The 20,938-nt window shown below is 40.1% G+C and overlaps 4 protein-coding genes across 4 annotated transcripts; 3 read left to right on the forward strand and 1 right to left on the reverse strand.

The window, feature by feature from the left end:
• The first annotated feature begins 1,432 nt into the window (after positions 1-1,432).
• Positions 1,433-6,806, forward strand: LOC103972368 (rhamnogalacturonan I rhamnosyltransferase 4). The gene is made up of 9 exons (XM_018820125.2): positions 1,433-1,685; positions 1,818-2,169; positions 4,236-4,303; positions 4,420-4,508; positions 4,590-4,752; positions 4,837-5,126; positions 5,217-5,421; positions 5,494-5,651; positions 6,024-6,806. Exons 2-9 carry the CDS (start codon positions 1,866-1,868, stop codon positions 6,283-6,285), a joined length of 1,539 nt encoding a protein of 512 aa, XP_018675670.2. The 5' UTR covers positions 1,433-1,685; positions 1,818-1,865; the 3' UTR covers positions 6,286-6,806.
• Positions 6,807-8,473: 1,667 nt separating this feature from the next.
• LOC135652262 (ricin B-like lectin R40C1) lies at positions 8,474-10,476 on the forward strand. The gene is made up of 7 exons (XM_065173088.1): positions 8,474-8,669; positions 8,759-8,881; positions 8,949-9,177; positions 9,391-9,542; positions 9,629-9,751; positions 9,824-10,052; positions 10,234-10,476. Coding segments are annotated over exons 1-7 (1,035 nt in total). The 5' UTR covers positions 8,474-8,492; the 3' UTR covers positions 10,236-10,476.
• Positions 10,477-12,220: 1,744 nt separating this feature from the next.
• Positions 12,221-12,854, reverse strand: LOC135652805 (uncharacterized). The gene is made up of 3 exons (XM_065174052.1): positions 12,686-12,854; positions 12,558-12,610; positions 12,221-12,464 (listed from the first exon to the last, which is right to left on the reverse strand). Exons 1-3 carry the CDS (start codon positions 12,771-12,773, stop codon positions 12,336-12,338), a joined length of 270 nt encoding a protein of 89 aa, XP_065030124.1. The 5' UTR covers positions 12,774-12,854; the 3' UTR covers positions 12,221-12,335.
• A 3,451-nt stretch (positions 12,855-16,305) lies between these two features.
• Positions 16,306-19,792, forward strand: LOC135652662 (cyclic dof factor 3-like). The gene is made up of 2 exons (XM_065173763.1): positions 16,306-16,523; positions 17,812-19,792. Exons 1-2 carry the CDS (start codon positions 16,413-16,415, stop codon positions 19,168-19,170), a joined length of 1,470 nt encoding a protein of 489 aa, XP_065029835.1. The 5' UTR covers positions 16,306-16,412; the 3' UTR covers positions 19,171-19,792.
• The last annotated feature ends 1,146 nt before the right edge of the window (positions 19,793-20,938 follow it).

Raw genomic sequence — 20,938 nt, forward strand, 5'->3', positions numbered from 1 at the left:
CATGGCTTACCTCTTGAGAGAGAGAGGAACCGAAGAGGGGAGCTAAGTCGAATGCGAAAAAGAGAGAGAGAGGAGATCGCGAATGCCTCTTCTCCTTCTTGCTCTGCTACTGTTACTGTTTTCTTGGTTTGATTTGTTCAGACTACTGCTACTGTTTTCTTGGTTTGATTTGTTCAGACTCGTATTGTAACCGTTTCTTTGTATTCTGATGCAGTAGTCTTTGGTCCCTTCTACAGGTGATGTGAGACGCTTGTGATGATCCAAATGAAACGATAACATAAAGAGGAAGAACAGAGGATGATGTGTTGTATTTGTCAGGTTGTGAATCCTTTAAGTGCTTGGATAATTCTCTTCTCAAAGCAAGAAAGCGTGATGGAATCCAAAGAACCAACCCATCCATGTCAAGGAGAAAATGGAGAACATGCTCCATTTTGGTTTGGAGTTGGCTAAATACTAATTGGATCAATAAAACTTGCTGCATTTGTTATGAATCACCTTCGCACCATAGAATTATCGTAAAGACTAAAGGCTATAACGTATGTGAGTCGAAAAAAGAATTATTTCTCTTGAGACGCGCGTCCTAAGAGTAAAGGACGAACTGTCACGGACAAACTTCTAAACAGGGTGTTTGATGTAATGCTTGGGCATGTCCGTGTCTTTTGTTATGTTCATGCTTTGTACAGCATGTAGAGGGACGGCCGAAGGCTTATAAGTCCCATTTTAGTTGGGTCGGTGGCCGCTTTAGGCTTGTAAATAAAGGTTGTGTCATGTGGACACGTAGGAGAGATTATTCGGTCTGTAATGGACCATTTTACCCTTTGTTGTGCCACTATTCAGAGCTTGTAAAGTCTGTTTGTAATTTGCATTGTCTATGAAGTGTTTTTCGGACATGTTTGCTTGTGGATCCCGATTGAGGCGTTCTCTTTAACCCGTTCTCTCTTTTGTTGGTCCTAAGGGACAATGGGAGGCTTCGGGGAGGCTGACCTTTGCGGACGGACGCGCGAGGGTGCCGCACGCCTTAGACAAAACCAGCTAAGGTCGTGACAGAACGGAAGATATAAACCATAATTATAAAAAAAAAAAAAGGGAAGAGCTTATCAATTCAAATATATATCTAAAAATAATAATTCTCGAATTAATGATGGCTTATCATGTCAATTATGGTATTCTTTTGATTCAAGTTATGGTATAGGCTTTCTGGAAGATCTATCTTAGTGGATTGGTATTAAGCTCATTGACTCTATAGCAGACGCTTTCAAGGTTCTATGGATTAGGCATTGGGCAGATAGCTAAAGCAGGAAAAGTGACAAGCAAAGTAAAAACTACATTATGAAACGATAGGGTGGAAGCAAAGCGAAAACGAAAACCTGCAGAGGGGCCCAAAGACTACTGCATCAGAATACAAAGAAACGGTCACAAGACGAGCTTGTCTTGTCGAACGCCGAAACTTAAATCAAACTAGAAAACAGTAGCAGTAGAATCCGAAAGTGGGGAAAAGGGGAGGAGAGGAAGAAGGGGAAGAAGAGGCATCGCTTCCCAATTCCCACTCTCTACCAACTCCGTGTTTAGTAGAAGAAGTCCATCACGGGCTGGCAATCCATCGCATTCGCGATCTCCTCTCCCTCGCCCCCCTATCTCTTTCGCTTTCTACGTAGCTCCCCTCTTCGGTTCCTCTCTCTCAAAAGGTAAACCATTCTCCCCTTTTCATCTTAATTTATGTCAATTGCGATTTAATTGCGTAGATCAGTGTCGAGTTGCTATTTTGTTCTCATTCGCTTTGTTCGTGGTTTTGATTTGGTGTCACAAACGGAATGCAGTCGCGGATTTGGTCGGGGGATTGGTGGTTCTTCGGGAGGGTTTGGTGGATGGTGGACGAGGCGAGGGCGCGGAAGCCCACGCCGGCGGCGGGCAGGGCTTCCGGCGGAGGAGGGTGGCGAAGGGCCGCGGTGCGGACGTGGATGTTGCGAGTGGGGTCCAGCTTCCTCATCTGGACGGCGGTCGTGCAGTTGACGTCGGTGTGGCAGCCGCGGCTCCCCAGGTCGTGGCCCGCCGCCTGCTTTGACCGACGAAGCGCCGGCGCCAACGCCACCGTTGACCTCTCCGTCATCGGTGGCGAGGAGCACGGTCTGTCCGGGTCCCGCTCCTCCCCGCCCGCCCTCCTTCCGCGGAGTGAGTCCCGGTCCCTGCTCTTCTCTCTTTCTCCAACCTTGCATCTTTGTTGTGGTTTGATCCGTTTGGTGCCTGCTTTCTCGATCCCTTGCCTCGACTTAAAAGTGCGCCGGCCTGTTTGATCTCTTGGTTCAGTTGAATACGGATGACCTGTCTGTTAACTGGGAACACGAATTACGTTTTTATTCACCGTCTTAGGTATTGTTCTTACGATCTTGGAAGCTTGTCATCAGAAGAGTGCCCGTTCTTTCCTGTATGTGAGATGAAAAATATGTCTACCAGTGGCCTATATTTTTCGTCCTACGCTTTGAAATCCTTGTTTCTAAATTTTTTTGTTGTCGTCAATGCATTCGTATGATTGGATTAATATCGAGCACGGATACGATGCTATCGTTTAACTTATGGTTGATGAGATTAGGTTAGAAATATGCCAGTAGATTCAAGCACCTGAACTTTCTTTCTCTTGCAAGTCCTTCTGGAGCACAAGTCACACACATATGTCTGCTGCAAGTGGACATAAAGATGGAGCTTCCTACTATAAGAAATTTGCAGTGAGATAAAGATTTTAGTGGACTCGATGAAACTTGAAGAGTCTCAGAAGGCTGTTATGCAAACTCTTTTTTTTTTTTTCCTGTTTCAAAAGTTGTAGAGAAGCATAACAAAAAGCAAAGGGGAACCAATAATCTGATGGACTTTAGGAAAGTTGTTCTAATACTTTATCGTATTATGCATGTGGAAAATCTATTCTACAAGAAAAATCAAATCTTCAAGGTGTAGATCAAGTAACTTGGACATCCAATGCTATTTTAATCAATGTTTTTTTTTGTATAACATTTAAATAGAATAAATTAGTATCCTGACATTTCTTTAACCTTTGGTTTATTACTAGAATATTGTATAATTTGATTTATTCACTGATATGAGCAAGTTGCAAAATCTTTATTTGGCATTGGTTTCAGCATTTTGTCAGACCAGTAAGGTACAGATATATCTGACTATATAGCATTGCTGAAAATAATCATAACAATAAATGAATACTGTTCATTAACAAGCTATATGGAGGGTGTCTGTCATCGGTCGGATCAGTACTATGTACATATCGGTCCTACTGGAATTTGAAACCTTGATTAGGCCTTTATCCTAATCTGGCATCTTAGTAAACAAAATACCATATGTAACACTGCGTTTAGTTTATTTACTGTAATAATACTAAAGAAGTAGACCTTTCTATCATTTTTGACTTTCAAAACTCTCAATGGTGTTTTGAGGCCATCTGGGAGTTCCAATTACAGAAACTAGGTTATCTATGCGATGGATAGCTAGTAAGGGTTTATCGATTGGTTTCTCTTAGTTATTTATGCTGTTACTCATTTGGGTTATGACAATTGCTTATGGTCCAAGCTTTATTCTTTTATTTCTGAAAATTTGCCAAGAAAGCATTGCTACATGCTTTTCAAGTGCCAAGAACTTCTATAGCATACAAATTATTCTTTCAGACAATGATGCTGTTATTTGCATTGATATATTTTTTTTCTTAATATATTCTATTACATCCTTTTTCTAGATTCACAATCTCATTGGTTATCTTATAAGTAGCCTTTGATTATGGAAGTTTAGTGAGTAATCCTCATGAAGAGTAATTTATTGCTGGATCAGTTGCAGGTCTTCTTAGAAAGAAATAAATGTTGATTTTGGCTGTGCAGATTAAATGGTAGGTTTAGACATTTTAACTTACATCACAAAGTTGAATGTTGGAGAAACATTAGTGATTCTTAGATGAAGATGCAGAGGCTTACAGCAAAAGTGGCATTTCTATAATTCAAGATTGAACTTATTGTGCCACCACATGCATAGATCCTAGCAAATGTGGTGGTATGAGAAATAAATGAGTTTGACATAATCAAATTAAATTTTGGTGATTGAATCTTTTTGTTCTGTTGCATCAGATACATACATATCCTCTGTATGTAGTTTATTGAAATATTGTTGTCTAGAATTATTTTTTCCTTTTCTTTCTTGTCATATTTTACTTTGACATGTTGACAACATATTTTACCCTTGTTTAGGAATTTACAAAAGCAATGGTTATCTTAAAGTATCATGCAATGGGGGACTAAATCAAATGCGAGCTGCGGTGTGTAAATCGTTATCTTTTTATATTTCTTCTGCTGATTTAGTCTTTCATTAATGCCATCATAGTTCATATTGCTGAAGTTGCTCTTATGTTATAACTGTTATTGGTTCCTGCAGATCTGTGATATGGTTACTATAGCACGTCATCTGAATCTAACACTAGTAATCCCTGAACTTGACAAGACATCTTTCTGGGCTGATCCTAGGTATGGACTTCTTTGCTAGCTCGCAGCTTACTTCTTCTGTTCTGAAGTTATATTTTTGAAATATACATGCATTTTTTACAGTGATTTTGGTGATATATTCAATGTAAATCACTTTATTAATTCTTTGAGAGATGAAGTTAAGATCATAAAAGCACTCCCAAAAAAGTTCAGCAGTAAAATCCGCACTGAACCATTCACGATGCCTCCAGTCAGCTGGTCTAGTGAGAAGTACTACTTGAAGCAGGTTAGCTAAGAAAGGAAGTATTTTTCTTTATGGGTATCGTAATATTCCAAGCATGCAATCTTTGAACAAATGTTTTGTTTGCAGATTTTACCACTTGTAAGGAAGCACAAGGTGATTCATTTTAATAGAACCGATGCTCGTCTCGCAAATAATGGACTTCCTTTACGACTCCAAAAGCTTCGTTGCCGCATTAATTATGAGGGATTAAGATTTACACCAGAAATTGAGGCCCTAGGTGATAAGCTTATTTCAATTCTCCGGAGAAGTGGTTTCTTTGTTGTTCTTCACCTGCGATATGAAATGGATATGCTGTCCTTTTCTGGTTGTACACATGGATGCTCTGACAAAGAAACTGAAGAACTCACGAGGATGAGGTTTGCTTAGTTGTTTCCTTTATATTTCTTTGTCATCTGTATGTTTTTTTGAATTACTAAAGCTATCTGTCGGAACCTTTGGACTTCAAGATATGCATTTCCCTGGTGGAAAGAGAAGGAAATAGTATCTGAAAAGAAAAGATTGGAAGGCTTGTGTCCCCTTACGCCTGAAGAAACAGCATTGGTGCTACGAGCTCTGGGCTTCACAAGGGATTCCCTAATATACATTGCCTCTGGTGAAATCTATGGTGGTGAAAGAAGGATGGCTGCTTTGAGGGCTTCGTATCCCAAAATTGTAGGCCTTCTATTCTCAGACAGTTGAATGAAATATCAATATAACTTTCTTATCGACAATATAACTCTTCAGGTAAGGAAGGAGATGCTTCTCAGTGCTGAGGAATTGAGGCCTTTTCAGAATCATTCAACTCAGATGGCTGCGTTGGACTATCTGGTATCTGTTGCAAGTGATGTTTTTGTCCCCACTTACGATGGGAATATGGCCAAAGTTGTAGAAGGACATCGCAGGTTGGTTCCTTCTCTAGATTCAACTGTTTTGATCTGATTTCTTGGTCTAGATATTTTTCTTAATATTCTTGCTTTTCAGTAATATAAATATCAAGTATGCCTCATCTTGATCAGAAAATATTTCTATGATGTTATACATTTGGGGGTTCACTTGAGATGACTTATCAGATGGCTTCTGCTGAATTAAACCTTGTTATTTGTTGAAGCTGGTGCAATTGCTAGGTCTGGCAGATGTTTTTTACCTAATGCATCTCCTATGGAGCGAGATATACAAACTAAAATCATGTGTATTACACTCGTTGCCAGAGATCCATTCTTCAGTGTAAATCCAGCTCAAATATGTGCTTATAGGTTTCTCTTCTTCCCGTGTAGGTATGCAGGATTTCGCGGGACAATTGTGTTGGATAGGAGAGAAATTGTGGAGCTTTCGGATCTTCTCCAGGATGGGAAACTATCATGGGATCAGTTCTCAACTGCAGTTAAGGCAGTGCACAAGAACCGAATGGGTCAACCAACACTAAGGAAAGTGATTGCTGGGAGGCCAAAAGAGGAGGATTACTTTTATGCCAATCCTCAGGAATGCACCGGTCCTTCAAGGATTTCAAGCATCGAATCTAGAGAATTCAATATCTAAAGCTGTCGTTGTAGCTGCTTCTTTCTTCCCCGATCATGGGATTCTTTGATTCGGACTATAAGGCTATGTCAGCAGCTCCTTGTACAGCTGACTAGATTTTAAATATTGCTAACTCTAGTGTCTGGGCAAACCAAAAGTCCAGATGTTTTACGACTGCAGCTGTGGAAGAGGATCAACAGAAGCCAAGGTTGCGATCGAGCTATGACAATCAATGTCAGGCGAGGAAGCCAAGCAGTTGGGTTTGGCACAAACTAGTCTGCCCCTGGGTTGATTCGCCATTCTTTAATTTCTGGTCTTCGGATTCTTGAGATGTATTATTGGTTTCGATAGGTATGTGACTGTAACACAAAGGTCGACTAAAATTTACGGTCTTTTCTGTCGCAAAATATCATCTACAGCGGCAATCGCAACTGCAATTGTAACAACAATATGTATCGATGATGGTAAGCTTATCATTTTTCGATGCTAACTGTTGTATGAAATAAATTTAATGTTAAAAATTAAAATCAAATCATTATATATTTAAGATTAGATTTATATATCTTTTGATCCTGTAACAGAATATCAAAATTTTTGACTTGAGAATGTATCATGGTTTGCTCGTATGAAGCAGTGGCATAGATCTATTCCGAGAAAACTAGTCTCTCCACAGAAAGTAAAAGGGATAGACCATGATTAATCCTATACATATATATATATATATATCTGTTAGAGCGCTTTGAGATCAGTGTCATCCTCTACCACGAAACCAGCTCCATGCCTTCGCTCTCTCCTCCTCCTCCTCTCTCTCTCGCCAATTCAGAAAAGATTTCCCTTCTAGCTGTATAGTTTTTCTTTTAAGATTGTTTCCATTTAATGTTAGATATAGATATATATATATATATATATATATATATTATAGAGAGAGAGAGAGAGAGAGAATGCATGGTCGACGCAAGAAGTCAAATGCAGGAAAAGAATAAACGAGAGCAGGGAGTTCGCGTAGACAAAAGCATCCCCAAAAGCGGAGCAGATGTCCAGCGAGGGGCCTCCACGACCGCAGCCTTATAGAGACACGCTGATGCCGCAGAGACACATGGCATAGGAAGGACGAGACGATGAGATGCTCCCACTCGGAAACGTCAAAAGCCGTCTGCATCAAAAGCAGGAGCCGACCATACGGAACGACGCCAACCTTTATCGACAAATGCGCTTGCGAGGGAGGGAGAACGGAAGCTTTCTTTGAAGCAGCAGACGCCTGCCGCTCTGCATTGTCCAGCCAGAAGCAGAGGCTGCTCATCCTGTTCTGCTTGGAGTCGTTCCTCGTTTCCGATTCCTAACTGATGAAAGGATTTCAACCGTTGATGATGTGCTTTAGGAACTGTTTTTTATATTTGATCAGAAAATAAAGTTTCTCCTTTAAAGTTAAAGAATCGGCTACTATCTAAATATTCAATGTATGCTAATATTTTAATAAAGCAGTAAGAATAATATATATATATATATATATATATATATATATGCTTCAAAGATATGATATATTGGGATATAAATTTAAATTGACTAAAAAGATTGCTGTTCTATTGGGAAGATTTTGAGTCTGCCGTGTAAATATAAATAAGATACAGTGGATTGCATGAAATCTGCCTCAATTAATTATCTTTATTTTTTATATTAATTTTATTTCTCTCGGAAAACATGATCGGTCACACCTAACCAACCAACCAACCAACCAACCGCTCATTCTTCCTTCACGTCTAAGCAAAACAGTAACAAATTGGATGCCCGCTGAGCCCACCGACAACACGAATCAACCACCCCGATCCACTACTTTGACTCACGCCGCGTTGCTGTCGACATGTGCCCACACTTCTCCTCGCCTCATCCTCCATCGATCCGCCGCGTGGCACTGTCACCTACAGCTTCCGCTTTCCCCGCCATAATTTTTTCTAATATATAAATATAAATATATTTTATAATACTCCCCCACTCAAACACGCACATTTGTTTTATATATATATATATATATATATATATATATATATATATAGGACAATAATAATAATTTAAAGATCAAAATGTTCTCCGAATTGCGTGTCCTTTTGATGCGCGCATTGTTTTGTTTCATCAGAGGGGTTAATTAGAAATATAGATGTTGATAGGGGTGTTTATGAGAAGTTAGCTCGACTTCTCTATAAAATCCCACGCCGTCGACAGAGACTGCCACCATGGCGCACTTCTTCCACCACCACCACCACCACAGGGAGGAGCACGGCTCGAGCGCCGGCGGCAGGTCGTCGCCGCGCACGGTGAGGGTCTACACCAAGGCCGACCCGAACTACTCCCTCTCCATCCGCGATGGCGACGTGATCCTCGCGCCTAATGATCCCGATGATCCCTACCAGGTAAGCGGAAGGATTCCTGCTCGCTCTCTCCTTCCTCTGTTTTGGCCTTTCCCCTTCTCATCGATGACTGCCTCCTTCGTGGATCGCAGCACTGGTACAAGGATATGAAGCACGGCACCAGGGTGAAGGACGAAGAGGGCTTCCCCGGCTTTGCTCTCGTCAACAGTGTCACCGGCGAAGCCATCAAACACTCCCTTGGAGCTCAAAATCCAGTATGTGTAGCTTGCGCTCGTTTCTGATGCTCTCATGTTTCCTTCACCCGATTTGTGATCGTTGCAGGTCCGGCTGGTTCCTTACAACCCGGATTACCTGGATGAATCTGTTCTGTGGGCTGAGAGCAATGACACTGGTAAAGGCTACAGGTGCATCAGGATGGTGAACAACATCCGCTTGAACTTTGATGCTTTCCATGGAGACAAGGACCACGGAGGAGTGCGAGACGGAACCACGGTGGTGCTATGGGAGTGGCTCAAAGGGGACAACCAGAGGTGGAAGATCGAACCCCAATGTAAGTTCTACCTCAAAAAGGAGAAACTTTGAGCTCTTGCTGCAGCGTCTGCTAAGAATTTTGTCCTTGATTGATCTCAATTTCTCTATGGAAGTAGAGGCAGCAATCAGCTTCGCTGATCAATTTCCATGGCTTCGATTTCTGTGCTAAGAATGAAGTAGATCGAGCATATTTAGCTGCTCTTTGTTCAGTATTGTTTGGTATACCGTGCAGCCTCCGACCCTCCTCCCCCCACCAACTACGCCGGCGGCAGGCCGCCACAGCGTACTGTTCGGATCTTTACCAAGGCAGGGCCGGACTACTCCCTCGCCGTCCGTGATGGAAGAGTGGTGCTTGCACCCACTGATCCCAACGATGACTACCAGGCAAGATTGATCGGTGCCAAGTCTTCTCTTGGATTTCGTGGCGAGATTTTGGGCTGTTGTCTCACTTCTGTTATTTTGGATTGCAGCGTTGGTACAAGGACATGAGGTACGGGACCGAGGTGAAGGACGAAGAAGGTTTCCCAAGCTTTGCTCTCGTCAACAAAGTGACCGGCGAATCTATCAAGCACTCCATCGGAGCTACGAATCCAGTGAGTTCAGCAGCTGAAACACCACTTGAATTGCTAATTCCTCACTTCATTCCTGGTATTTGTGTGTCTCAGATCCGACTGGTTCCATACAACAAAGAGTACCTCGATGAGTCCGTTCTGTGGTCTGAGAGTAATGACACCGGTGAGGGGTACAGGTGCATCAGGATGGTGAACAACATCCGCTTGAACTTTGATGCCTTCCATGGCGATAAGGACCATGGTGGAGTGAGGGATGGAACCACTATTGTGCTGTGGGAGTGGCTCAAAGGGGACAACCAGAGGTGGAAGATCGTTCCTTATTGTAAGTAGCAGTTCCTCTCAAGACTTCTTGTAGCACTAGTAGTGTCTTCCTCAAGCATGTGTGTCTCAGCTCAAGACAGAAGTGGAGCCAACACCGATTCTATTTTGAGCTTTTGCATTAACTTCACCTTCTTCCATGACATTGATCTCAGCTTCTAACCATCCATCTTGTGCTGCTGCAGGAACAATGCGATGGCGGCATCAATCGCAATCTCTTGGTCTCGGTTTGCTGCTCTGCACAGCATTTACCAGCTAGTAGACGTGCGTTCCAAGAATAAGCTGTGCTTTAGGGCCTCTGTGTCCCTCTTTTCTTCTGGCATTTGCTATGTTATCGTGGCGCTATGCCACTACTTCGGGGAGTTGATCTCCATGCTTTCAGCTTGGTTATTGTACTGGCTAAATATTAATGCATCTATCTTATGACACCACCATGTTTCTTACAAGATCTTAAAGATTTGCACAATTGCTTAATCTCCTTATTTAGCCTCTTTTATTATGAAATTTGATTCAAGCAGAGGAACAAGGATCCCTGCTGGGTCTCCTCCTCTGTTTTGATCTGCTCTTGTGGTTTCCTTCTGGATCGAAGCACCTGTAAAAGGACATGAACCACTTCACCAGGATGAAGGACGGAAGGACGTTTATGGGCCATGGCAACTGACGACCACAGTAAGTAAGCAAAACATCAACCAATCTCATCATCCTACAAATCTCACTTTAGAACCCGAGTGGTATGGGATTGGATGAGGCTCTTGTGTAGGAGGACGGTGTTGCACCATGCTCCCCTCATTAGTCGCTTATCACTTATCACTTACTCGTATTGTTACGAACTTAGTTAGAATTATCTAAGCTATGGGGTTTTCTTACGGTAAAACCGTAAACTTAGCTTGAATTGCTTAAGTCGCGAAGCATTCTCGCGCCAACTTCTTAGACTTAGCTAAGATTGTCTAAGTTATGGCACGCCATTGCGATATGCGTTTGCAAAGGGTCAGCCAAGACAAGTCCCGAAGAATTTGTAAAAGAGAAAGTTGATTAGTTCGAAAACGAGCGACAGACAAGTCCCGACGTCTTGCAGAAAAGAAAACTTTACAAGCAATTCAGCGAGCACCTTGCGTACATAAGAGAAAAGAGGGAAAGGAGGAAAATAAGGACTTTAGAAGGTAGAACAAACAGTTACAAGTCCACAAACAACTGCTCACCGGGTATCGGACGCGAAGGCAAGTTCTCGTCAAGTTAACATGCGAACTTATGAAGATTTTTCAATGTTCGACAATATACCGAAACCTCATCCAGCCCTGTGCTACTCGGGGAGTTCCAAAATGCTGAGATGGCTAACGTTTTGATGTGCAACTGCAGTTTGCAGAAAATAAGCCGTGGTACACGAAAACGGAGCTATTTTGGGGCATTTCGACCCGGCGTGACGAGCGATCGCATTGTAGCATTGCAACTTGTTCGAACATACATTTTTACAAATAAAAACATACAAAACCAAGGCAAAACATATTACCATATCTGCATGCAAAAGCGACGAATGATTTATTAAGATGATCTTTCATTAAGCATGGTTAAAAATAATTTATTCTAAATAGTTTTTGGATTGTTTTCACGTGCTACGATGATCATGATGAGTAGTGAGTACTCTCAGGTGACACAAGGCTTGATAGGCCTCTCGGGTAGCATGATGCTTTAGCAACATGAAGGGGATACGAGGAGCATCGCCGAGTGAGAGATGGAACTTATGTAGGGCTGTGGGAGTGGCTGAAAGGGGACAACCAGATCAGGAGGAAGATTGTTCCTCAGTATACGATCGATGTTCCCCGCAGAAGCTGCTCTTCTAAATTGCCTGCCTCCTCTTACTAGTTCTTGAGTTGCACATCTGCCAAACTTCACCTTCCTCGATTTCATTGATCTCTCCGTCTACCTATTCATCTTATTCCGCAGGGACAAGTGTGATGGTATCAATCTCGATGCCACTTCTGGAGTTGAACCCCAAGCTTTTTCCTTGGTTAACGCTGTCTTGAAATATATATCCATCTTTCTTATAGCACACTACGTTTGCCTACAGGTAGAGTGTGTCGTCTCTTCCTAGCTTTCTTCTGCGTCCATTGCATGTTCAGTAGTCCAATTTAAACTCGGGTTTGAAGCATGAGAGAGAGAGAGACCACTGTAATACTTTTTGATACCATTACTCCAGTACTAATCATACATAATACATGAACTCATCAAGGCTACTGCACTAGGTGGCTAATAGTACACGGCAATCCATCTTCCACACTGGGAGTGTGATTCACGGTTTTCTAGGGTTCTTAGGATCATGGTGGCTGTTTGCTCCAGAACCCGGGTAGTCATTGAGTTCAATGTCCATCGCCCCGCTCACAGGAACTCCTTCCGTGACTATCATCTCTTTGTTAATCACCTGCACAAGGAAAACAGAATTCAATGAATCAATCTTACACAAAGATCACTGCTTTGCAAAGAACAAAAAGGTGTAATGCTCTTCTGAGAGAACCTGTTCTGCTGCCTTCGTTACTGCTCTGTCTTGGTTCCTTGATGCAAGGATTCCTGCAACACAAACCAGAGAAGAGATCAGCACTCGGGTGACTCCCATAGGTGAGAAGAAACCTTGAAGAACTGTACTTGACAGTGGAGCTGCTTCCAGGGAGAGAAGGCATGAAAGGAGCAGCAGCAGTGTGAAGAGATGATTCAGAGGCTGCTTCTGATCCATAAATGCAATATACTTCCTAGAGAAAACCAAGCTGATGAAATGAGTGTAATATATAGCAATTGTATGATAGGTGACACTGCAATCTGCATAGAATATATGAACATAATTGGTTCCACTAATGATGAAGCTTTAGGATGACTCATACTAGAATCTAGTAGTAATTAAACAGGGCCAAGTTATATGTGTCACATATGGGTTAATGTACATGCCACTTGCATTATATATACAAATGATAGAAAGCTGATAACACAATTGTAAGATTAAGACCATTCATACATGTAAAGAATAAAATTCTTTACATGAAAATAGTAGTATCCCCACACAGATTTTGAAGTGAAGAATCTTCATGTACTAGTAGAGGTTGATGCAGCATTATTGTGTGTGACAAGTTGTTGAGAGGAATTGACCATCATCATAAAGAGATTAACTTGAATGACTTATTTTGAAGTGTATGATTTGAGAAGATTTTTTGTAGTGCCTCATTTGATCTATTCTTTTTTATTATTATTTTTGACATAATTAAATGATGTAAATTAATTGGATTTATTTATTTTTCTTCTTTTAACTCTTACTAGTTAGTCTCCCAAGTGCATTAGAAGCCAAATTATAATCCCGATGAAAGACAAATATGAGTAGATAAAACGAAAAAATGATTTCGATTAGTACGAACGAGGATGTTAGCTAGTTTAATTGGTAAATAATTCGACTGTCGATAGTATTGTCCCTTATACTCGCAAATAAAAAGACACAAATACATACAAATGGTTGTATGCTTGAGGAATAAATATGATATTGTTGCACTTTACAACATGTAAAGTGCATTCACTCAAAGGAAGCATTGTTTCCTTTTCTATGATCAAAGATTGCAAGTACAATATCTTTCCATTTGCTTTTACAGCTCTTTTCTTCCATTAAACCACAATGCTTGCATGCTTTGTGTCACCTTCACTTTCGAGTTCGCCATTCGCCTGCCCAACTGAAAGCCACAGCTACACGAAATGTTACAAGACAGAGATGAAGCAAAGGAAGGAAAAGCTGAGACATGTGGCTCCATTCCCCTCATGGCAACAACACTTACGGACTTTGAGCCTTACCTTTACACATCCATGTTAAAGCTAGAAGAAGGCTCCATAAAAATGCTCGAAATTGAGGAAAGTTTAGCTCCTTTTGTTGTATATGTTCTTCCTTCTCCTACATATTGTAAATGCTTTCGACAAGAATGAGGAGAGCAAGCTTGATCTACGCTTGGATCAAAGTACGGAGGCTCCAAGAACGATCGATCCTTTGGTTGAGCTCTCTCTGCAATCCACCTACTGAACAAAAGGAAAGGAGTAGCTGTATCTTCTCTTGCCATGGACATGAAGTTGTGGATTCTTTCCACCCTGACAACTCGACACGTGGACTGAAAGATAGATTCTATTCAAGTTGCCTAGATTTAAAGGAAGATCTTGTCCGATTAATAGAGTTGGGTCATCCTCATTGCACAAGATGTCCATAATCATGTGGAGCTGCTGAAACTTATCATGCACATCAAGTTGTGTAAGGCAGCTTGAAGCCTATCCTACCCTCCAAAGTCATCTACATAAATCTAGTCAAACAAATGTACCAAAATGGAGAAGAAAATGATGTAAAATAATTAATTAGAGAAGACTTCCAAATTGAAAGTTATGTGGGGCACAACTTTAATGAATTAATCAATCTAACTCCCACAACTTGCAAAACACTCTTCTTTTTTGTGCTTCTCTATCACACTTCTCTTTATCAAAGTGATGTGAATCAGTAATGAAAGAACAACAAAACACAAATTATTGAGTTCTTTGCTTAACTTTAAGTTTAAAGTCCTTTATGTACCTTCTCATATGAATCATGAACAATTTTCTCTTATCTAAAACTTTTAGATGTGTAAGATTTTAAAGAGTAAGAAATCCTAATTTCTGTAGTTTCTTTTTTTCATGCTTAAATTTTCTTATCGCTCGAGTAATTTGATTCTCAAAATAATCTAATTCCTATTAAGACATCAAAAATACTTATCAACCCTAATAACATCAAACACTTATTCAAGCCACAAATAGCTTATTAGGAGAAGTAAATAGAAAAAGGGTAAGTTGACATTAAAAAAAAGGTACATTATGAGTGAGAGCCACAAGTAGCTCACAAAAATAAACAAGAATGTTACAGAGTATGTTAAAGCAATCTCATGGTTTCAGAACCACCAAAGTAAAAGGGAAAAAGGAGAAAGGAAAAAAAGGCCATGGGAAGAGAGATTCTTATCAAAGCTACCTTTTTCAAGAAAGAGAAAAGTTGAATGGATGCCCACATGAACTGCAGGTCTCTTTGTATGACTTTTGTTTCCAGATTGTGGTTGAGATCTATTAGTTGTAGTTTGTCACAATTCAATTCAATCCAATCTAAATTGTGGTTTGTGAATGGATTGAAGTAACAACACATGAAAAAGAAATCCTTCTTTTTTTTCTAACTCATCATCTTTGTCTCTTACCCTCCTTATACTTACGCATGGCAATGATCCAAAAAGCCCAATTCATCAATCTTAACTAAAAGTATTTGGAACATCTAAAGCCTCGAGGCACCGAGTATACTCCATCATACCACTCATCCAATGAGAAGTATGTTAGGTCTCTATAAGGATATTGTACTTTTTTTTCTAAAAAATCTTGTTTCAAAACATGATGAAGAATAAAATTGTCAAGTGAGCATAAATTTAACACCCGATACGTATGATATAACATAAAGAATAATGATTAAATCGATAGTTTAATATTTTTCTAATCATAAATAATTATATGGTCATGAGTATATATCAAAAGCCCTTCGATTATAATCTTTTTTTTTTTTTTTTGTACTCACTCTCCTTACTTTTCACTTCAACTTCAAGAAACCTTATCACATAGGTATCAAGAGGATCAAATCGTCAATACACCCAACGATAATCTTCTATTATAAAAATAAAGATCTATCGATGATTACTTCAACTTTTGAGATTCTCATCCTCCGTCTTTTCTAGGAACACACGGACGATTCCATCTTTCATATTTTTAATTTTGATTAAAATAATAATATAAGATATTGACGAAACAAAGAATAGATGATAAATAACTTTATATTTTAAAACCTAAAAATATTATATTTTTCTTTTTATTTTTTGACATGATTTCAGAATCCACTAGATTTTCGAAATTACCAATTTATATAATATAAATTTGAAAGAGAGAGAAAAAAAAACATGCTGTCGTAATTATCTCTAATGACGAGGGTCTTCTTGGTATTTTGCAAGGATAAAAGGCCCGACCCCTGAAAAGCTATATCTCTTTTCCTGGTCGACTTCTGGTAGCATTTTCCTTTTTCCCTGGCTGACGTCAGCCTCCTTAATCCACAACCACGAGAATTAGTGGCTCGGAATGCCTCCCGTCGTTGACTCCGACGCTTACCTGGCACTCGGTCACCCGCTACTCCCGGTCTCCCCCCTCCTCCTTCCTTCCGATGGAAATCGGCAATAAAAACCCCCCGTTCTTGAAACAAACAGACAATAAATTGCTACTTCTCTCTCGCGCAAAACAGCGAGGAGAAGGCGGAGATGCTCTTCGATTCCCTCTCGGAAATCGATCGGACGGCGCAGAGAACATGTCCGAGCCTGGGGACCCCGCCATCAAGCTATTCGGGACCACCATCCCCATGGCCGCGGCGGCTGATGAGGAGCCCGATGTCGAGGAAGCGGAGGCGAAGACGCAGCAGGTGAGAAGAGAAGCCCACCTCTCCTCTTTTCTCGATCCGTGCTCTTCGTTTTTCCTAGTATTTCCTCTATGAATCTTGTCGGGGTCGGCGAAAGGTCGTATCTTTTTTCGCTTGTTTTGCCGTATGGGTGATTTTTTCTCCTTTTACAGCTACAAGTAATTTGGATTCATTTTGTTGAGTAAGCTTACTGATGTTACATGAGAAGATTGACGACCTTGCATCACACTCTGGACTTCTCTTACTCGGAAATTTCATGGATGGTGTGACTTCAAATATATTGCTGACATCATTGTCCAGAATTACATGGCATAGCAACTTAATGTGGTTTGAGCTTTCTGTTTCGTTCATCTTAATTTCTTTTGCTCATTGAGTGATTATAATAGTTGATGTTATGAGGAAAGTAAAAAGATGACGTTGTTTTGTTCTGCTGAATACTTTGATCTTCTTTTTCCCGAAATCTCCAGCAGGTGGAAAAAATCGAGTCTTTGGTTATTCTTGATGATTTATTCCTTTTTAGGGGGTTTCTTGGATCTCAGTTAATACAGGTGGATCAGCAATCAGTTTTGCGAAATCAAGAAAGAAAAAGTAATGAAACAATTCCATATAAATTGTACTGTGCAGATCCATGTCATACTCTGCAGAGGGGTCCAACAAAGTAGAATAACGAAAATGATCAGTCATGTGCATGCGAAAGGGGGATAAGAGGAATGCATATGATTCTTAAATTCATATTATCTAGCAAAAGGGAAAACATTCGTAGAATTCTATTCATGTAAAGAAGAAGTCTAAATTTGCAAGGCAAGAGAATTTAACTGTAGCAAGAAGCCATGTAGCAAATAGATTGTCTGTAAAGGTCCCAACTATTTGAGGTTGACTGCATGGATCTTTTCCCACCATTTAGCTTTGTTGAGTGACAGATCACTTTTTTTAATAGTAACCATCCAATCTCTTCAACTATTCCTAATAAAGTCTTCTTAGGTTTTTCTACTAATATCAGTTAACTCACCGCAGCTGATGAGTGCATCCAGGATCTCCTTTCCATTCCAAGCAGTTCTTTCCTTATTCCATTCTTGATTGGAACTAAAAACGTAATTCGAGAAAAAAGTGGATACATTCCCAGTCTATCAGACAAGAAATTGTACTGTATAAGGGGTAATATTTGTCATTTAGGAGTGTTTACTTTTCATTGTAGTTTAAACTTTTAACATTGATGCATTAACTGGATTATGCTTCTAACCTGTAATGCATGACAAGTGTTTAATTATCTTGTTTTGGTCTTATATTTCAGAATTCATCAAAGGGAGTAACAAATATGGAAGTCAACAATGATTCTTCTATATCAGCTGAAGAAGAGAATGAAGGTGACCCAATTAGTTTATCTGGTTTGACCAGTGGCAATGAAGATGACCATAAAACATCCGTTGAAGCTGAAAAAGAAGCAGCAAAGAGTGAGGCTGATGGCTCTGTACCAGAGAAGGTCCTCAAGAAGCCAGACAAAATTCTACCATGTCCTCGCTGTAATAGTATGGAAACCAAATTCTGCTATTACAACAACTACAACTTTAATCAACCTAGACACTTTTGTAAGAATTGCCAGAGATATTGGACTGCTGGGGGAACAATGAGGAATGTTCCTGTGGGTGCTGGTAGGCGTAAAAGTAAGCATTCCAATTCACCATATCATAATGTAGTGATTTTGTCAGATGGATTTCAGAGTTTTCAGTCAGATGCTCTTAAATCTATTCATCATCGGCCTCTTCCATGTGCGTCTTCTACCGCTTCACAACCTTTGATAAGAAAAGGGACCATCCTTAAATCTGATCAAGAAGATCCTCTTTACGAGTCTGTGACCTGTGCATTTAATATCAGGGAGCAAGGAAACAATGCTGCTTCTGACTCAATGATATGTGGATATAAAAGAGAGGAACCCTCCTGTTCATCTTTTGCAACAGCCTCCAATTTTGTCAAAAATGTGTCTGCTGAAAAAGCAGTTCATGTGCGATCAAGTGGCATGCGAGTTTACTGTAATGGACTAGCACCTCTGCCTCATTTGCAGTATTATCCTGGGGTTCCATGGGCTCACCCATGGAGTCTGGCATGGAACAGTGTTGCTGCCATGGAAGCTGGTAGATGCTCATCTGAATATTCTTGCACAGTGGAGAATGACAATTCAAGTTCGGTTTCATGGAGTCCCAGAGCATTGATGGCAGCTTCTCCTTTTTGTGCATCAACACTACCTTTCTCTTTCATGCCGGCTCCATTTCTGGGCTATTCCATTTTGCCAAATGGAACATGGAATGTACCATGTGCTGGATCTAATGGTTGCATATCACCATCACCCTCTACGAGCGATAGTGGATGTTCAGGAAATGGCTCTCCAACTTTGGGTAAGCATTCCAGAGATTCTAGTATACAGGGAGAGAATAATATGAAGAAGCCTTTATGGGTCCCTAAAACCCTTAGGATGGATGATCCAGAAGAGGCTTCCAAGAGTTCCATATGGGCTACCCTTGGTATCAAGCCTGAAATGGGCAGTATCTTCCAGTTCAAGTCTGAACACAAGGCTAAAAAATTGGATGGCGCACAGCTATTGCACGAAAACCCGGCTGCAGTATCTCGTTCTCATTGCTTTCAGGAGAGCACATAAAGAGCTCTCTCTGAAGTCGTGTGGAAATGACTCTGTATGATGCGTGCCATGTGATTTGGGAGCTCACTTGGCTGGTGGCCTTAAAACCAGGATCTGAAATTGTTACAAAGCTAGCAGGGGAAAGGGCCAAGCTTGTTTAACATATCTAAAATTGTTGAAGAATTCGTGTTGTAGATTCAAGAGGAACACAATTCTTGTTTATAAGTTTTACTTCAGAGAGTTCGTCATCTCCTGACAGAATTAGTTTACCATGATATGAGGATCAAGTTGAAAAAGGTGAACATAAACATAGTATCGGAACTGAAAATTCTTAATCTTCAAATGGCATCCTTGTTCTAATACGGAAAAAGAACTTTTGCTTTTATATGGTTCTTGGCTGCGTTGTTGGATGCTTCCTTGAAATTTATACAAATAAAGGCAATATCATTGATTTTCACTGCACATCGATAACTTTGTTGTCCAATAGTCTTACATCTCTTCTTTCAGTTACTCAAAGACTATTGTTATCGGCTGAGGTCATGGAAATGCTCCGATATCTTTTGGTCGACAGTATTCTAATGGTTGTCTGTAGTTGTTTGAAGTGTGTTTTCTTTAATTATCATAGTCTGTGGAAAGTTTTTTACCTGTGCTCAGTGGCATTACCTCTATTGTCCTAATTTTATGAACTTGTACAGGCAACTCGAACTTCTGTTTGGATTGATGGCTGATCAAAATATGTGCTTTATCTTTGCTATATCATTGGATCAGTTCTATTAGTATTTCATACCTTTCATGTCTATTCAAATTTTGGAGTTTGATAATTAATACCCCAAGGCCCTGACATAGTGATTCATTCATTTGTTAGGAGTTGTAAATATGATGTTCTCAATTTTGTGCCAAAATAATGAAAGTTGATTACAACTGAAACTATTCGAGTTATAATTACTTGACCGAGATCTTATGTCGCATATAAATCCTAATATCTTCTTTGCTGATTTCTCATTAGTTAGTGAACAGCTTGCATGTCAACTCTTATGACATGAAATTGTTCTTGTTTTTTTTTTTTCTGTGTAGGAAAATAAAATTTCTAACACTTGTTGGCCTGGTTTTTCCTCCTCCTGTGGTATAGCTGACACTTCTAAATTTCATAACAGTTGGTTGTAATTAGATTTTGCTCAGAGTAATATGAAACAGTGTCAGCTGCTGAGAAACAAGTGGTTGCATGTTGTGAAAAGGTTTTAATATTGTCCAAATGATAAATGTTTAATAATTCATAAACATACTTCAATATTTCTTTTTTTTCTGAACATCAACAATAATAATATCATTTGAAATATACTTTGGTATTTTGATTTCTCTAATCATGACAAGATTACTAATTTTGGGAATTAGGGATTGGTACCATGGAGACTCAAGATTTTCTCTATGGATTCTCCAATCCAACATAGATCACACCTTGCTGTCAAAAATTACAATCTTCTCATTCACAATCCTATGCTACTAACAGCCCTTTGGACTTCCAACATAGAATTCTATTGCTGATGATGAAAGCCCCGCAAGAAGTTACATGAATGCATGAGGCATGTCACTTGGCGTTCGCATAAGCGACATCTTCTTCTTCTTCTTCTTCTTCTTCTTCTTCTTCTTCTTCTTCTTCGCTGATTTCCAGTACGAGACAATTCTTCAAACAGGTCATCAGCATCAATCACGGCTGAAACTGGACAAAGATCCATCGAACCTAACCCTACATAAGATGCCTAGGGCACGATGGAGGGAGTCATCATCATCA

This window comes from Musa acuminata, chromosome BXJ3-11, assembly GCF_036884655.1.
Source record: "Musa acuminata AAA Group cultivar baxijiao chromosome BXJ3-11, Cavendish_Baxijiao_AAA, whole genome shotgun sequence".
In the NCBI taxonomy this organism is placed as follows: Eukaryota; Viridiplantae; Streptophyta; class Magnoliopsida; order Zingiberales; family Musaceae; genus Musa; species Musa acuminata.

What these genes read in the sequence shown, in the direction of transcription:
- LOC135652805 (XM_065174052.1), bottom strand. Translation starts at nt 12,773, where the DNA reads ATGGATCAGAAGCAGCCTCTGAATCATCTCTTCACACTGCTGCTGCTC. An exon ending in GGAAGCAGCTCCACTGTCAA is followed by an intron (nt 12,611 to 12,685) that starts GTACAGTTCTTC and finishes TTTGTGTTGCAG; the next exon opens with GAATCCTTGCATCAAGGAAC. An exon ending in TAACGAAGGCAGCAGAACAG is followed by an intron (nt 12,465 to 12,557) that starts GTTCTCTCAGAA and finishes TTCCTTGTGCAG; the next exon opens with GTGATTAACAAAGAGATGAT.
- LOC103972368 (XM_018820125.2), top strand. Translation starts at nt 1,866, where the DNA reads ATGGTGGACGAGGCGAGGGCGCGGAAGCCCACGCCGGCGGCGGGCAGG. An exon ending in TCTTTCTGGGCTGATCCTAG is followed by an intron (nt 4,509 to 4,589) that starts GTATGGACTTCT and finishes CATTTTTTACAG; the next exon opens with TGATTTTGGTGATATATTCA. An exon ending in AGAAGTACTACTTGAAGCAG is followed by an intron (nt 4,753 to 4,836) that starts GTTAGCTAAGAA and finishes TTTTGTTTGCAG; the next exon opens with ATTTTACCACTTGTAAGGAA.
- LOC135652662 (XM_065173763.1), top strand. Translation starts at nt 16,413, where the DNA reads ATGTCCGAGCCTGGGGACCCCGCCATCAAGCTATTCGGGACCACCATC. An exon ending in CGGAGGCGAAGACGCAGCAG is followed by an intron (nt 16,524 to 17,811) that starts GTGAGAAGAGAA and finishes CTTATATTTCAG; the next exon opens with AATTCATCAAAGGGAGTAAC.
- LOC135652262 (XM_065173088.1), top strand. Translation starts at nt 8,493, where the DNA reads ATGGCGCACTTCTTCCACCACCACCACCACCACAGGGAGGAGCACGGC. An exon ending in GTGGAAGATCGAACCCCAAT is followed by an intron (nt 9,178 to 9,390) that starts GTAAGTTCTACC and finishes TATACCGTGCAG; the next exon opens with CCTCCGACCCTCCTCCCCCC. An exon ending in CCATCGGAGCTACGAATCCA is followed by an intron (nt 9,752 to 9,823) that starts GTGAGTTCAGCA and finishes TGTGTGTCTCAG; the next exon opens with ATCCGACTGGTTCCATACAA.